This window comes from Saccoglossus kowalevskii, chromosome 6 (assembly GCF_978046115.1).
Source record: "Saccoglossus kowalevskii chromosome 6, keSacKowa6.1, whole genome shotgun sequence".
Lineage (NCBI taxonomy): Eukaryota > Metazoa > Hemichordata > Enteropneusta > Harrimaniidae > Saccoglossus > Saccoglossus kowalevskii.
In genome coordinates, this window is record NC_140646.1 from 30378807 (window position 1) to 30396343 (window position 17537).

General features: G+C 33.1%; 1 protein-coding gene across 1 annotated transcript in view; it reads left to right on the forward strand.

Moving 5' to 3' along the window:
• The window catches only part of LOC100377901 (1-phosphatidylinositol 4,5-bisphosphate phosphodiesterase gamma-1-like), a 66975-nt gene that overhangs the window by 25416 nt on the left and 24022 nt on the right, over window positions 1-17537 (forward strand). Inside the window, exons 3-17 of the mRNA XM_002742208.4 lie at window positions 176-269; window positions 1250-1297; window positions 5194-5275; window positions 5985-6065; window positions 6589-6623; window positions 7546-7600; window positions 9069-9170; window positions 11168-11283; window positions 11493-11578; window positions 12212-12332; window positions 12674-12759; window positions 13063-13203; window positions 13621-13688; window positions 14150-14263; window positions 16799-16965. Coding sequence (XP_002742254.1) covers window positions 176-269; window positions 1250-1297; window positions 5194-5275; window positions 5985-6065; window positions 6589-6623; window positions 7546-7600; window positions 9069-9170; window positions 11168-11283; window positions 11493-11578; window positions 12212-12332; window positions 12674-12759; window positions 13063-13203; window positions 13621-13688; window positions 14150-14263; window positions 16799-16965 — 1396 coding nt within the window. The remainder of the gene's footprint in view (window positions 1-175; window positions 270-1249; window positions 1298-5193; window positions 5276-5984; window positions 6066-6588; window positions 6624-7545; window positions 7601-9068; window positions 9171-11167; window positions 11284-11492; window positions 11579-12211; window positions 12333-12673; window positions 12760-13062; window positions 13204-13620; window positions 13689-14149; window positions 14264-16798; window positions 16966-17537) is intronic.

Below are 17537 nucleotides of genomic sequence, written 5' to 3' on the forward strand. Positions count from 1 at the left end.
TGCAACTGATATATCAATGATAGGATAATGGTCCAAAATAATGCACCTTTGGAGAAGATTGAAATGATAAGATAATATGCAAATTAGTTAATCAATATGCATGGCAATGGCTTTAAATCTTGTCTGCACATTACTACAAGGTGCTTCTAATTGAACAAATGTTATTTTATTGCAGCGATAACTCCCGATGCTTGTGATATGTGGATGAAAGGTCTCGCTTGGCTTGTGAAAGATACTCTCAATTCGTGTCATCTTCTCATGGTAGAAAGGTGGGTTTTATGTTTTTTTTTTATTCTTAAATTGTCACAGTTATGAGCTGTATCATTTTAATATGAATCCAGTAAATTGCAAACGACATTCATGAAAAGTTTTGTTAGCATAAAATTTGTATGACATACATGTATGCAGCACAGCGACTAGTACGAGATGAGATCTAGACACGCGCACATTATTTTTAACAAATTACTTGTTAAACTTCTGTGCAAATTTGAAATTAGAAAGAGTGATATTATATTTATTGGACCAATGGTTAACCATTACTTGAAGTCAACTATTTGTTATAAAAGAATTTGTTATTACAATTTACTTTGGAACAGTTCCTTTGGTAACATGAAACTATACATGTATGTTCTATGAAATTTGATTGGTTGAGAGTTAAATTTAAGCACTTCAGTAGTGAAATGTGTCCCTCATGGCCCGTACTGTATTTGCTTTATTGCATGTGCTTAAATGTATATTACAGAGTTTTGTCTACATGTATTTGTATGATATACATGTAGTACTGTAAATGCATTAATTATTCACTTGGTTTTAATTTCGATATTTACGCTGATGAGTAAAATCCTATAAAATTAAATCTATGTGAATATGTAAAGTAACAATAAAACTCATTGTTTCCTAAACAAATTTGTGAAATTAAAACACAGTGAATACGGTACGCTCAAAACATCAAAATAGTGAAAATAAATGTCAGTGAAAATAAATGGTTATGCAGTACACAATAGATTCAAGATGCATGTTTTGGTCTGTGTGCATTTTTATTAGAGATGCGCTTGTAATAGAGCAAATACAGTAAAAAACAATGTGTTTGTAAGGACAGTATCTTATATCAGAATAGCGTGAAATACTAGCATGTTTTCATTGTTCATTTTTTACAACTGTAAATCGATTGAGGGAGCATGACGACCAGTTACTACGAAAGTCACTCATCACAAGATCCATTAACTGTGAAAGTTTCAACTTTTTATAGGTGGTTATGGAAAGAGTTTTATTCAATGGACAGAAATAAATCCAACTCGTAAGTATCAAGTGTGGTCTGAGTGTTCATTTCCTTATTTTTATCTCTGCTTCATTGAATTCTGAGGCTCTATCTAAGAAATCGAAAAACAGTCAACAATGCTGTCATCTTAGTATAGTTTGCATGAAAGTCTGTTAATAATTTTAAAAATGTTTGCTATATACAAAGGTATACATGACAATTGCAGATTTTTGTTAAATATGTGAGAATTACTATTTTTTGCTCTTGTGTGCAGAGCACAAAAGAAGGCTAATGTTATACTGATGTGTGGATGGATAGATGCATGTATCAAATCATGTTCCACCAATATCAATAACCACTAAAAAGGATTGGAATTATACTTTGTGTTGAACTCATAACCTTAGTAGATTTTGGTGCAAATTAATGCATACTAATGAGATAATTTTGCATACTATTTTTACCTTATTTTGTCCTTTATTTTAAAATAAGTTAAAATTTGGTACATGCATAGTGTTTGTGTACTTTAATGTCTACATTTAATACTCTTTAATGGTAATTAACTAATTATGATTCAAATGTCTAATGTGTGCAATATGTAAAAATCTGTTTGTAAAAGTAAGTTCACACATTCTGGCATTCTGGTCAATTTATTTTCCAAAATTGGTACACATGCATATATTTTTTTTTATTTATATTTTAGAACTTTTTTTCTAAAATTTAAAATAATCCTGTGACAGACACATTTTTAAATGTCATGTCTGATAATCATTCTTGTAGACATTTTTTTTAATCTATTTTTTCACATTTTAAAACTACTCACACATTATGGGGTTGATAATGGAGAATCTCATATTGTATTCTAAAGACCTGTTGTGTTTTGTATATTTGCACTGGATTGAATATTGAATGTTCAACATATTTCCAAGCAACTACTGTAAAAAAAGTAAGGATTTTCATCATGATTTTAAAAAAATGAGCAAGGCCAAAACTCTTTTGTGCACAGCTTTAATAGCAAACCAAGTGATTAGTCCAATACATTCACAAATGCTTCTCGTATATCACAGCAATTACATAGCATCTCAGGTTTGGGGCGGAAATAGACAAAACTGAAATATTCCTGACATGAATAAAGACTAATGGTAATTTTTTCATTAATTTCATCTCTTGGTCACCCTAAATGTATGATAACTCAGCTACACGGAATAAAAGTTGGAAATGTTTTTTACTAGTTTGCTAAACTGTTGATAACTATCGGAGCTTATCATATGAGTGATTGTCCGTCGTCGTCTGTGTCAATGTTTTACTTTTTCGACTTCTTCTTGAAAAACTACAAGCCTGAATGCTTTAATACTTGGTGTATATGTACCTTGGGTAGGTCTCTCTTAGATTTGTTCATTTCATGTTGATGTCTTCAATTCTCTAATTTTCTAAAACAGCAAGTCCGATTGCTTTGATACTATACATATTGTTCATTTTCTAATGATATCTGCAGTTCTTTAATTGAAATGTGCATTGCTAACAGTGGAGCTATCTCAGCCGACAGGCTGCTGCTACTAAAAAATGCAAAATCGCACATTTTCAAGGAAAATAAAAATATGCTCACAGAAATTCAGAAAGAGCAACAAGTTGCATAACATTTACATTTATGTAAAGTCAGAGCTAACCAAAAATATATAACAAGTATAAAGTCAATGCCATGTTGATTGTGAAATATAAGTGACCCCTCCGAACCTGCATCATCATCTTTAATATAATCCCTGTATTCTTCGCGATCTGAATCAGTTGATTTTCTAATGTAGTTTATTTCCTGATGCAGAACGAAAGTGTGTATAATGTCTCCAGCTGAGAAAATGTGATATGCAAATAAATCACTCTAAAATGTTCTATTGAACTAACATGCCCAAAATTACAAATCAAAATTGTCATATGATTATGAATTCTTGATAATTTATGATTTCATATTGTTGTGTTCTTTGTTGAAGCAGAATGTGAGACGATGTGATAGAGAAACCATTGAATCAATCTGAGTCGTACAGTCGATCGTGAATGGAAACTGATTGTCATTAGCGGCATAACCTTTTTAGTATATCTCTCTCCTTGAGACGACACCATTCACGATTCAGCGTGATTGATGACATAGTACAATCGCTACACTGTGTCAATTTCCTTGCTAATGTGTTCATTTCGTTTTGTTCATGTTTCAATACCCTGGTGTACAAGTGTAAATGTGTTTTAAATGTATCCTGATATTTATTGCTCGATATTGATTACTCTGCATATTGTATCATGTTTGTCATTCTTCAGTAATTAGTGACAAAAAATTAGTACGAAAGAAGATGTGATGTCGACACATAATATAGTTGCTTATGTAAGGGACTGGCCAATATTTTTTATGGGTGGTCACTATTAGGCTCGGAGAATATTATTGTTCTGGATATAGCATGCATCAATGAGATGTGCATGTCATGGCCTTACTTTTTGTCAGAATTTTTGAGCAAAAAAATAAAACTGAAGTCTTATTTTAATAAAAAAAAAAATGCACAAATTGATTTTAGAAAACAGATCAACCAGAAACTATTTTATTTTTCTGGAATTTACCTGTGCTTACATTATTGGGGGGGTATATTGATCTTGTAGCGTAGTGAACACTGATTCCTTCCTATATGTATATATGTTATACAGTAAACATGTGATACAGGCGTTTATTCATGACAAAATCTGATAAGCAAAGTGACAGATGAGTGAAAGATTTGTTTAGTTATCAGAAGGGAGGGGGGGGGGTATGTTACCATGACAATTTATGACAATTTCACTCATTTCTGTTTATGCAGTCGAACATTTCCAAGCACACACTGTGTTCTGTGATGCTATTGGTTGGAACAACTTTAATTAATTCGCATGAAAAAGGTTGTTTTCAAATGAGAATTCGCTTATGATGTGATCTTCATCACATATCACTGTCATCATGTTTCTTTATTATGAGTTATCTATTTTTGGTTAGCTCTGACTTAATGTTATGCAACTTGTTGCTGTTTCTGAATTTCTGTAAGCATATTTTAATTTCAAAAAGCCATAGATAGTAACAGGTTACCAAAAATGAAAACATAACTTAGGGTCACCGGATAATTTTTTGAGATGCAAGAGCCGCAAATGTCATGGAAAATGTTCAAAAATTAGCATTTTTACACTTTTTTTTCTGTTGAGGGATTATTTCATCAAATATCAAATTTGATTTGGTAACATGAAATGAAAAAGTCATAGGCCGGTAATTATTGACATGAATACCGTACTAATATTATAAAAACATTTTAAAAAAATTGACATATAATTTAGTCAGTTTCCATGGTGATAATAGTTTTTCATTATACATTAAGAGAGGTTCTCTCTTATAATAAATTGCATATGCCGGTACGTGCAGTAACATGCTCAATAGAGTAAAACATGAATTTGTCTCAAACTCTTTTGATATGCGTACAAATTTCTGTTGTGAAAGATAAAAGTGTGTTCGCCCCCAGACTGTTTTTCCCTTTACACCATGTACTGCTATGAATACTTTATTTCCGTTGGAATTAATTTTCGTTGAAAAGGCATTTTGGGCGTTTTGTATGAAATTTATTTTCACTGATTTTTGATGAGTTTAATGTGAAATATAGGAAAAAAAGTATATTCGCTGGATTTTATTTTCACGGAATCATCTCTTCAGCGAAAATAAATTCCACGCGAAAATAAAGTATTTTACAGTAGATCTATTAGAATGTCCTTTATGCAATCCAGTGTTTGAGAAAATTTGTTTGTAAAATTTCAAGTTTCCTATTATGTATCTAATTTGTGGAAAATAGTATTTCCATAGTATGTTCTGTAATGTGTAGTGGTATTAAAATAACTACTATGGACAAGGTACTTATTATTTTGCTATGTTATGCTTGTTCTCATAGAGTAACTGTCAAAGATCTTAAATCATTTCTGCCACGAGCAAACTGTAAAATTAGTACTACTAAGTTGAGGGAATTATTTAAGGTGAGTATTCTTGGAAAATTATTTTGGGTCTCTTTTGTGTGCTAAATGTTACACGTGTGAGCATGGAAAACCATATTTCTCTGACATAAATATTGTCTCACTATCAAATGGAATGTAGGCTTTTTCTACCTCAGTGCTAAAAATAAACAAACTAACTATTGATAAGGTCTATGCATATTTAATGATTCTGTTGTTAAGACAATACATGAACTGAATAAATATGGCTGACTCGTGGCCATTATGGTCATAACTACTCTACAGACTTCACTGAGCTGATTTCATTTCATCTTCATCCAATGATACAGTCCAACCAGGCCAAATAGTAGAATTTTATTTAGTATGCTCATTCCTGTACTTGTTTTGTGATGGGATTCAACATGGACGACTGGCAGCCATTTTTGTATTCACATCATACTAAAACCTAACTTGGGCCAGACTTTTATTATCCCTTGTTTTGTGAACCCGCCGAATGAAAAAGAGCCGAAAATGAAATAAAAATAAAATTTATTTCAGCGTAATTTCTTGCGCCCGCCAACTTGTAAGTGCAAAAAATTGCTAACAAAACTTATTTTTATCTTCATATTTTTTCCGCCCGCCGCATAACAAACCCAAGTTGCATTTTCTACATCAGCTGTTAGTTTGAATCATCCAAATAGGGCTGACCAATCGTCATTATTTTAAATATTTTGTGTCTGTTTTATTTTCATAGGACGTTGATACAAGAAAGAGAGGAGAGATTGGTTTTGAGTCATTTGCAGCATTCTACCATGAACTTGTACATCAACCTGAGGTAAGTTCACTGAAAAAAAATGTTTTTTTAGTCATTTGATTAGATAGTTTTATGTTGCCTGGATTCTTGAAAAATGTCAGGTATTTTTTAGCAGTTAATTGTAAAGAATGCAGATTTCTGGGATCTACCTTAAAGCCTTTTCATCATTAAAATTGTAAAACATTGATAGCAGAGGAAATTTAGCGATTTAGTAAGTTATATATTTTTTGTTCTCTAAAAAACCTCTTTTTGACATACAAATTTTAAGAAATGTGAAATTTTAACCCGTCTTTAGTACTTATTATTTAATAATACATGTATAATATCAATCATTTTGGCGCATTACATGCACAAATTATGAGGTAAGTTTATTTTCTATTATTTGAAGTTTGAAACTTTTAGTTGACTGTAAGTAAGATTTTGCATATACCGTAAAAACTGTGCTCATTCTATTTGAACGATTGACAACCAAAAAACATTCAAAAAAACATTCAGTTTTCAGCCCTCTCGCATTTAATTTTTTAATATTTTCTTTTTTTTGCAGATTGCTGATAGATTCGTGGATTTTTTTTCAGATGGGTAAGTTGATTCTAGAAAGACAAATTGTTGGTGTAGGTAATATTTCTTGAAATAAAAAACAAGAAAGTCAACTAAAATGAGAATAACTCAAATGTACATTAAATTTATACAAGTTATTGTGTATGACACGTACAGTCAAAACATTTGTTGTTTTATTGGTTCCTGATTGAACAAGATTTAGAACAGCAACTCATAGATGCGGTCATTTGCGTGTGTAAGCAAGAACTATTTCGTTCACATTTGACATTAAGACCTGATACAGGTGCACCATCTCCCAATCGATCATTCATGGTTGACTGTCGGCCATTATACACGTTGATATGACCTGTGCATTTGTGTGTCCATTTATGCCTATATCTCATGCATGCTTTCCCTGCATTCATCTTATGTGAATAGTTTTTCTATAATGTCTTGTTAATTTTGGACCAAATATACATCAATTTACAAAATATGGAAATAATTATGCAAGTTTTATTTTTAGAAAGGTAATAAATTATGTGTGTCTGTGTAAGTGAAATCTCAGAAAATTCTGCACAGATTTTGATAAAATTTAGCACATTTAGTACCTTGGGGGTAATGTGCAGACATTAGTTTTTGGGCCATGACCATGCATACTAGTATTAAGTAAATAATTTGCATATTAATTATCTCATTTCATTCTGTGTAAGCAAAATCTCAAAAAATTCTCAGCAGATTTTGATCAAATTTGAATAATAGGTACCTTGTGGTAATGTGCAGACAAGATTTAAAGCCATTGCCATGCATATTGATTAACTAATTTGCATATTATCTTATTATTTCTTAAGAAAGATTTACTTTGATTTGAAGGATGGTAATTGTTAACATGGACTAAGTCATTGACATTGACTGACACAGATATGAATAGCTGACACAATTAGATCTATTCTGTGTTTTTTTCCAGGGATAAAATTGTTTCTTTGTCAGATTTTCTTAACTTTCTTCGAACCGAGCAAAAGGTAAGCTCTGAATATAATTGTATTTTATTTACTGTGTATTTTGAATATTAGGATGTATTTTTTACGGTGTATTTACTAGGTGTTCAAAATTTGACAATGGTTTATTTACCCTGTGTGTAAGAAATCTACTTATCAACAACAAACTTGTAGTAACCACAGTGTTACTAATTTCATTTTCAGTTCTTTTCTACTAAACAATTCACTTTCAGAAAGTTGTGTTGTGTGAAATTTGATTAAAGTATGTCAAACTACAGGCTCGTTCACAACCATTGTCATTTTCCACAATGTCCTGTTCATTATGTGCTCCATTAAATTTTTCAAACTAATTAAAAGCAGGAACTTATTGATTGACCTTTGTGCATCTGTATGCACCTGTATTTTGGTATACCTGGACTGAAGCATTTACATATGCACAGCCATTTGTTTTGTAATTCAATTTAAAATGGCTAAATGGTAACCATTTGTGGCTGTGATTTGGTTCGAAGTATAGCCACTGTATACTATAGGTCGGAACAAACGTAGTCGGAACGTAGTCGAAACGTTTCATGTCAGGATTGACATTTATTGAACTTTGAAATGGAAACATCGGCATCGACATCAGCTTGAAACAACAACAAAATGTAAAAAATAATAATAATGATAACAAAGGCGCGAGGACCTCAATTGTCAAGTTGTGATAGGTCGGTTCTAAACCAATCACTGATCGCGATAATAACATCATAGGTCAAATACAATGTACGGTATGATATAATAGGAATACGAATAATCTAAACTAAACATCAAAGCTATTGCTGAACAGAAATAATACAGCGAAATGAATATTAATTATAGAAAACATTTTGAAGTCTAACTAGACAATTTAATAATTAACAAACACACCTATGATTTGCCTCACGCCCCGACATACTCTGGGCGCAAATGCATTAAAATTAAACTTTTCTGCAATTCCGTAATCGAATCATGGTCGTGTATGGATGTATTTGTTTTTTTCAAACTTGCTACATACAGCAAACCATGATGTTCGTCACTTTGTTGTTTTTCGTATTCGTGATGCAGAGTAAAGGGAGCTTTGGATGGCCATTTTATTTATCTATTTTTAGCTTTTTAGCTCCGCTGTTAATCAACAAACCGGAGCTTTTCCTATTACTGCTCGTCTGTCTGCCGTGTGCGTCAACATTCATTTTCGACTTTATCTAAAACTGTCACTTATATGGTTATCTTACTCACTACAAATTAAACTTGGGCGGTTCACTCATATTTGTGGTTCACTAAAATTAAAATGAATATTTTTGATGAAAAGTGTTATTTTCAATTTCTCTTTAAAAAGATGCATGGCTGATTGCTTTGATATTGAATATTGATTTCTTTATTTGGTGATGATATCTTCAATTCTGAATATTTAAATATATGACTATTTGTCTCAGTGACGATGACTTATTTTGAAATGTATTTTTTTTTTTAATTTCAGGATCCACTAGCCAATAATGTTGATGCTGTTAAACAGTTTTTACATGATTTTGTAGAAGACCCCACAAGACAGGTGCAAGAACCATATTTGACAGTCAAGGAAGTGAGTCTCTTCTTTTTTGTTGCGTTACTGAAAATCAACCATCGCCAAATATGACAAAGTATGCAAATGATTGCCTTCCATTTTTCTGGCACTGATTCAGCAGTGTCAGTTGAATTGAAAATTAAGAATACTTAAATGAATGATAATTATTTTCTGTGTCATGAATTTAATGTTTAATCATGACAAGTTGAAAATGAAAGTTTCTTAATTGTAACTTATAAATGTAGCATAATTCAATTTTAGATGAGTGGTGTGAGTATTAGCTTAATTTTTTTTGCATTTCTATCATGCAAGTATTTTGGAGTGAATTGACAGAAATAAACCTCCTATCTGTGCAGGTACTGTTCATTTGTGAATAGCCTGGATATCTGTATGTTCATTTGTGCATAGCCTGGATATCTGTATGTTCATTTGGTACAAAAATCATTTTGGTACAGTATTAAGTTGGATTGATAAATAGATAGCCACCGAGATCTCATTAAGATAAAAAAGGACTTTGCCCCTCAAACAGTGTCCTACTCTCCCCCATCATCTAATGTACTGTTCCAATTACCGTGGTTACATAGATGCAAAAGAGAGGGAAAAAAAAAAGCAATCTTGTGGCTTTCTCCCTTTCAGCAATATCACAGAGGCCATTTGCATCTGAGAACTTATTACAAAAAGTTCAAGTTATGCATATTTGAACGCATTCATCTCTATAGAAACTGGATGCCAGTTTAAAATGGATTCCATTATCGTTGGCAGGTCAAAAAAGGACCATAACAAATGTATATAATTTATGAATACATAAATACCTATGAGACATAATGTACAAGAATATCAATCTATATATAAAGTAAAGTACATGAAAATAAAACATTTATCAACCACTTTGGACTCATATTATTTATAGCCTTGTTTAGACAAAGTCTGTGTTACTGTGCAGCCATCTGCTTTAATTTATTCATTTTTATTTTTTTGTTTAACACTGTATTTAAAGCAAGTCTCTGCAATCCAAGGTATTGCACCAGTGCGTCATGTTTCATGCTTGAGTGAGTGTCATTTGCATACTGGAAACTGGCGGCCATCTTTCCTTTTATACACTCGAAGACGCAGTTTAGGTTAGGCCAAAATACAATAAAGTAATTTTCATTGGACCTTCTGTAGAAGCAACATACATTAAAATTTACGCACTATAGGCTTGAACCATTTACAAGAAATTCTCTCACTAAGATATAATTTGTATGTTTTCTTAAAGATGCCTAATGAGGCTGAATTTCCGATATGAGTTGGCAAGTTATTCCATAGCGTTACCCCTCTGTACTTAATGTGTTTGATATTATTTGACCAATAAATTAAAAATTGTATGCATACCATATTTGCTCTATTAGTAGTACATGCAAGTAAATGTCAATAATCAAAATAAGTCTTGTTTTAAAGATCCATGAAGTTAATCTCACAAAAATTTTAATTCTATTTACAGACAAGGTTTAGATGGTTTCTCTATGTTTTTGTATATGTTTACGTATTCATAAATATTTTAGGTTTAGTTATTAAAAGATGGCAATTGTTCATGTGATCTTATTAATCTTTAATGCCAGTCTTTAGTTTGTTAATCAATAAACATGTTGTATTTTTATGGATATTTTAGTTTGAATTCCATGTGTGGAGGATCATACATTTTCAAGTTAGACAACTACTGGCCATTTTAATTTCTAGGTTCTATAGATTATCATGTATTTTGCTATTCAAATAAATTGAACTACGACTTTCAACATTTAGAACGCCGTCATTTTTCCCGCCACAATTTTGAAGAAACATTTTGCAAATTTTTCAGTATTTTTCTGTAAGTTCTTTGTTAATTTTGAACCAACACAATTTCTCATTTATTGGCTTTTGGTGCTGATCAACAACAAAAATTTCTGGGAAGATTTGTACAGGTGTAGTTTATGAAATGGAGTGAATGTTGACTTTGGTGTACTATGAATAAATTAATTTTGTGTATACTTTTTCCTTAGTTTGTAGACTACATTTACTCCAAACAAAATACAATCTGGGATTCATCGCAGGATGTGGTCTGCCATGATATGGACCAACCTATGTCTCACTATTGGATTGCTTGCTCTCATAACACGTGAGTTGCAATTTTTGTTTTCATTCTTTCAAGTTTATGAACTCAAAATTTATTTTTTTTTTTTTTTGCTTTTGACATTGAGTCTCAGTAAGGTGAGGTTGTACATTATTTGTGATGCTAGGAAACTTTATTGCTTATCCGAAAATGTGAAAATTCTAATTCATCTGAAAATGCCATAAGATAAGAAATCATAAAACTTTCTTTTCCAGATATTTAACAGGTGACCAATATTTAAGCGAGTCTTCCTGTGAAGCGTACGTGCGATGTCTCAGAATGGGATGTAGATGTGTTGAATGTAAGTACCTCCAAATATCTCAGAATAAATAATTAGTTGCTAATTAGTATATATTAATTATTTATTATTCATTTAGTTATGGTTATTATTGAGCTGTCAGAAAAAAAAATACAAACATATTCAAATGTCTTGCATAGCTTTTAACATCTTTTTCTTAATTGCGTCAATCGCAGCAACAGTTTATTTTGTCGCCGTTCTAGAATCCTGTCACTGAGATCTGAGCATAAAATTATAAGAAATCACAGATATATATATATATATCAAATAATCTACATAAGAATACCATTACACATCGGTGGATATGATCAACGTGCTGCCTTTGTGCAACTTTAATGTTTCTGCCACACGAGGGCGCTATAACTCTGAGTTATTATATAGCTACATTTGTAATCTCAACATGTTTAACAACTTTAAAATATTGATGCACTTTTGTGGCTTGTGACAGTATTCAGTCTTGAATGTTTATAGTGTATTTCCCTCTAATTGTGCAAATTCATACCTTCAAATATATAATAGTCCCAAGACGCCAATAAAGCTCTAGGAATCTTCTTAAACTCACTCACTCATTGAACGTAATTGAACATAGTGAAACTATGGATGTCTTGCTTCCTTGCTCTGTGATTTACACTCTAGTGGATTGCTGGGATGGTCCAGAGGGTTATCCGGTTATATTTCACGGGCACACACTTACTTCCAAAATTAAATTCATTGACGTCATCAAGACAATCAAAGAACATGCATTTGCAACTTCTGAGTAAGTATACTCTTTTCCATAGTTTGCATTATGTGTTTTCTATATTTCAGTTATTTTAAGTTATGACTGCACTTCGTCACTGGAGGGCGCTATTTATTAGAAAGGTGTAGTCTTAAAAAATGGTTAATTAATTCCTTATTGGTTTTATAAGATTCTTGTATTAACCCCTGTTAAAATAAAAAATGTTTATCAGTTGGCCTGCATTTTGTGTATCATTACAAAGTTGATTTTATTTTACAATGTTTAAAGGACAGATGTGTGGAGAAGTTGTATGTAGAATTATCAATAGTTTACATTTGAATGTGGGTTTTGACTTCAAATGGTTTTTGTCTCATCTCTAGATATCCAGTCATTCTTTCCATAGAAAATCATTGTAGTTTACCTCAACAAAGAAAAATGGCCTCTGCATTCCAAGAAGTATTTGGCGGTGAGTTTTATCATTCACAGTTGCTGTTGTAATAGCATGTTGCTTTGGGTTAATTAGTAGATTTTCTCAGTCAAATTCCTCCCATAATTGATTATAAAATGTGGGTGTGCAACAAACATGGATAATGGTTTTCATGACAACTGCATCAGGAGAAACAGTCATGTCAAAATCATTGATTCAACAATTATTTAGTGTAAAAAGTCATTCTTGTTTCTAGATCCGAATCTATATATTTGATATATATGCATATATTTGATAAAATGAACACATCCTTAACAGAATATCATTTTTTGTTTGTCCTAGATATGCTACTATCCCAACCCATTGACAGAGATGCTACTATGCTTCCATCGCCTAATCAGCTGAAACGTAAAGTGATTCTTAAGCACAAGAAACTACCAGAAGGAGCAAGCGATACCTTCTCAGTGTCAGCAAGTTACGACAGTGAGTAGATCACATTTCATCTTCATCTCTGTAGCAAGAGGATATTATTCAAAACCTTTTTTGGAGACCAGGCTAGTGGAAGATGTTGTCACGGTGACACAAAAATTTGATATAAATGTTGACATCATACGTTGATAGTGTAGTATAAAGCAACCTTTTCGACACTAATATAATAATTACTGCTAGATTGAGATGTATAAACAAATTGATGTGTCATGGATGGTTCAATGCGGTGGAATAAACAAGACATACAATGTATTCTCTATGTTTATACACATCTCACAAGACTTTTCAACCTTGAACAGAAAGACGACTTTTGACTTTTGACATTTAACATAACATTTAACATTGACATTTAAACAACAAAACTTCAGATTGTTTAACATATATTGAATATGTTTGTTTCCATGGAAATAGCTACTGTTGATGACCTGAGTAACTCAATCAAGAATGGACTTTTATATTTAGAGGACCCAATGGATGCTGTAAGTTTTTATTTCTGTGTGTTCTTTTGATACTAACATCACATCTTGCTCAATATTTGGTTAAAAATGTTATTTCAAGCCTTAATCTTTTCACCACCAGACATCCTTGACCAAATTTTGCTGCACTTTTTTCTTGTATTCTTAAATATTTCAGGATGTGAACCCTAATTTTGGAGCCAACAGACAAAATTTGTGTCAATTTTCAGGTTTTACTCAAATATTTAGCTATTTTTGTTCAATCTTTGGAAGGAAAGGGCAGACTATTAACAGGACTATTTTGTACATTGTGGTAAAAAGAGGAAACTGGAGGTGAAAAGGTTAATGCTAATAAGGCATTTATCACAAACAGTGGACCTGTATATGTATGTTATCTACTTGTTAGAGACTATGATATCATTTTATCTGTGTGTTTCAATAATAATAGTATGTTTAACTTTGCAACTGTTTGTTTCCTTTCATAGGAGTGGGCACCACATTTCTTTGTCTTAACTTCAAATAAAATATATTACTCAGAAGAAACAGAGACACAAAACAATCAAGATGATGATGATGAATCCACAAACGGCCAATCAGAGGTGAGGTTATTATCATAGTGGCAAGATTTTGCTTCAGCTTTCCGTCTAACCCGCATACAGCAAAATAAAATATGCCATGATTGTAGTTTCTCTTTAACCCTTTGCACACCATAGATACTTTGTTGCAACAATGTTGCAGGGCCCATTACTAATTTGCATATTTGTACTCCCATTACCCAAAACTTTTTACCAATTCAGTGTGAGCCAGGTAGGTTGACATGTACACAGGGAAAAGAAGACTAGGACACTGTAGTTTCATTTCATTTAAAAAAAAAAAAAACACATTTTATTTACAATTCACTTGGTTTCTAATTTATGATAACACCGAAATAGGCACTCATTTCATCTCTGTCCGTTTCATACCAATGCCGGTCTACGCGCCCGGTAACTTCCTGTCTATGTCTAGCCATGGAACTATAAACCACGGTCTAGCGTATTTATTTGTTTCCCCGACCAACAAATCCAAAAAAATCGTCCGTAAAATATAATTTAAAAAAATCCAGTGGTTCCCCGTCGAAACCAACACCATGTCTTGGTCCTGAAAACTGGTCGTCATGTGCTGGAATGTTTACGTCGGTCCTTTCATTTGACCAGATGTTTGGTGTATTGGCGATGTCATCGGCATCAGAGTCCGAGTCACTGTCGGCATCGGCATCACTGCCACTGCCACTGCCACAGTTGGTATTTTGGCATAGCAATTCACATCTCAATCTCCCTTCGTCTATTTCTTCCAGTGTAAAGCGTTCAAACTCAGTGTCTGAATCAGACTCATCGAAAAATCTCAGAATTGCGTCACGATCAGTTTGCGATGACAGCTCCGAGTCGGCCGGTTGTTGTTGCATCCCGGTACTGGGGCCCGCAGTCTGCTGTTCGCTCACAGTTTGGAAATTCATCACTGAGTTAAAACTTTAAACGTATCACACAAATAGTTGTGAATAATTGCATAAAAAATCCAAAAATACTCGACAGGAATTTAATTCGTTCGATTACAAGTCAGCTGTGTTTACAAACAAATGCAAATACGCAGTGGAGGTCAACTGAATGATCGTGTCTGTCAACCACTGAAAAACCTTGCATATTCCCGCCACAGTCAAATTAGTGTGTAATTTATTCATATATTCGGAAGAAGTATTCCTTATTTGGCAGGATTCTTTATTAGGAATATACATACATGTGTATGGAACAGTAGGGCGGGAATTACCGGGGCAACGACACAGTGATTGTGTTTAAATATTCAAACCAACGGTAATTGATGACAGTGTCGTTTGGCCTACAGAGGTCATTGGATATTCCCGTTTAAAACCCCCATTTTAAAGCGATATTTGAACACTGTGAATGACAAAAATACATGGATATCCAGTGGAAATACAACAGAGGAAAAATAAGGACTTTTAGTGAAAAATAGCAACGAAACTGGGATGCCTTTTTTACGGAACCAGCGACTACGGCAATTTTCACGTGTTGACCTCTGCTGGCACGCAAGACTGATTGCGATGACAGTCTGATTTTTCGACATTAAAAACTCGCCAACAAGGAAAAACAACATTTTATATAGGTAATTTATTTAAATAATGTTTCCAGTTCAGATGAATATAAATTTTATATGTATTATGCGTTTATTTTGGATAAAAACTGCGGTAGAATAAATGAACTTTCACCAAACATGCCGCTGTGTTTGTTTATTTATGCAAATTGTCACAGCTCTTCACAAACACCGTCCGAAAAACCCGTTGTACAAGAAAAGTACGAGGACAATTCGTATATAATTTTCAGTCTGAACGTACCTGTATTTCTAATTATTTTCATCAACAATTTATTTTTTCATGCAAAGATCATGGGAGATCAGAATCAACTTCTGTTTCAATCTATGAAATACCGGCCGTTTACGGCCGCATTGGGATTTTGACAGCGCATTAACGGGTGGCCTTTTACGGCCGGATTGGGTTATCTTTGGTCAGAAATAAGCGGCCGTATATGGCCGCATTGGGGCGCAAAGGGTTAAAGTCCAAAAATAGGTCTTTTTATTTCACTTCTATGCTTGAGTCTGCATGTCTGTTCGTCTGCACCTGTATCTCAGTCTTGCCTGAGCCAATGATCTTCAAACTTCACACATCATAGTGCATCTTGGGATACATTTGCACATGCATTCATTTTGCGATTAAATTCAAGATAGCCAAAAGGCAGCCATTTAAGTGTTAGCAATTCATCAAAATCAAGCATTTCTTTCATTTCAAAAGCAGATCAAATCTAACTTTCCACCGGCTTTATACATGACAAATTCTGATTCAAAATGGCTGATTGGTTTTCGTATTGTTTACTATTGCAAGACAGGGACTTTGTCATGTCATTTTTGGATCAAATCAATGCACTTTTTTGTCACAAAACTTGAATAATATTTTAGAGGAAATATTAATATGATTAATTATTATCAAAGAGAAAATTTTGTGAAATTCATATGAAATAAAATTTGTTTACACATTACATTTATTCTGTATTAAAAACTTGCCTTGCTGTATTCAAAATGTTACTTTATAGGGATTATCAAGTGATGAACTACATTTTAGTGAAAAGTGGTTCCACGGTAAATTGAAACAACCCAGAGACACAGCTGAGCAATTGATAGTGGAATACCACGAAGGGGACGGTACATTCCTCGTCAGGGAGAGTGACACTTTTAAGGGTGACTTCATACTGTCTTTTTGGTAAGTTAGGGGTAAAAACGAGATGGTTGCCTCCAAAAAAATTGTTTATACTCGGTAGTACAATTTTATGTTTATAGTTTCTCAGCTTATTGGATGTTGAAGGTAATGCTGCCTGAGACTGTCTAACTGTAAATTTAGCCCCCCCCCCCCATACATTTACTTCACAGCTGGTTGGCAGCAAATGGCGTATTAAAATGTCCTATAATGTCATTGTGATATCAAGATGATCCCAAACATTGAATGTTTCAGTGGCAAATTGTATTATCCATGTGGTATGCACTTACCCTTTTAATCAGAACAGATAACATTGACACTCGTATCCATGGTGATGTCTGACACAACAATAATTTTTGACTCCCGTGTGCGAAGCACAAAAAAGGAGTCTTTGCAGTTAGTGTGTCTGTATGTGTGTGTGTGTGTATGTGTGTCCGTCTGTTCCACTGATATCTCAAGAACCATACATCAGTTTTTGATGAAACTTGGTGCATAGATGCTCTGGGCCAATGCGCAGATTTGATCAGGTTTTGGTGAAAATCCATGCATATTAATTACCTAATTTGCATGATAATTAG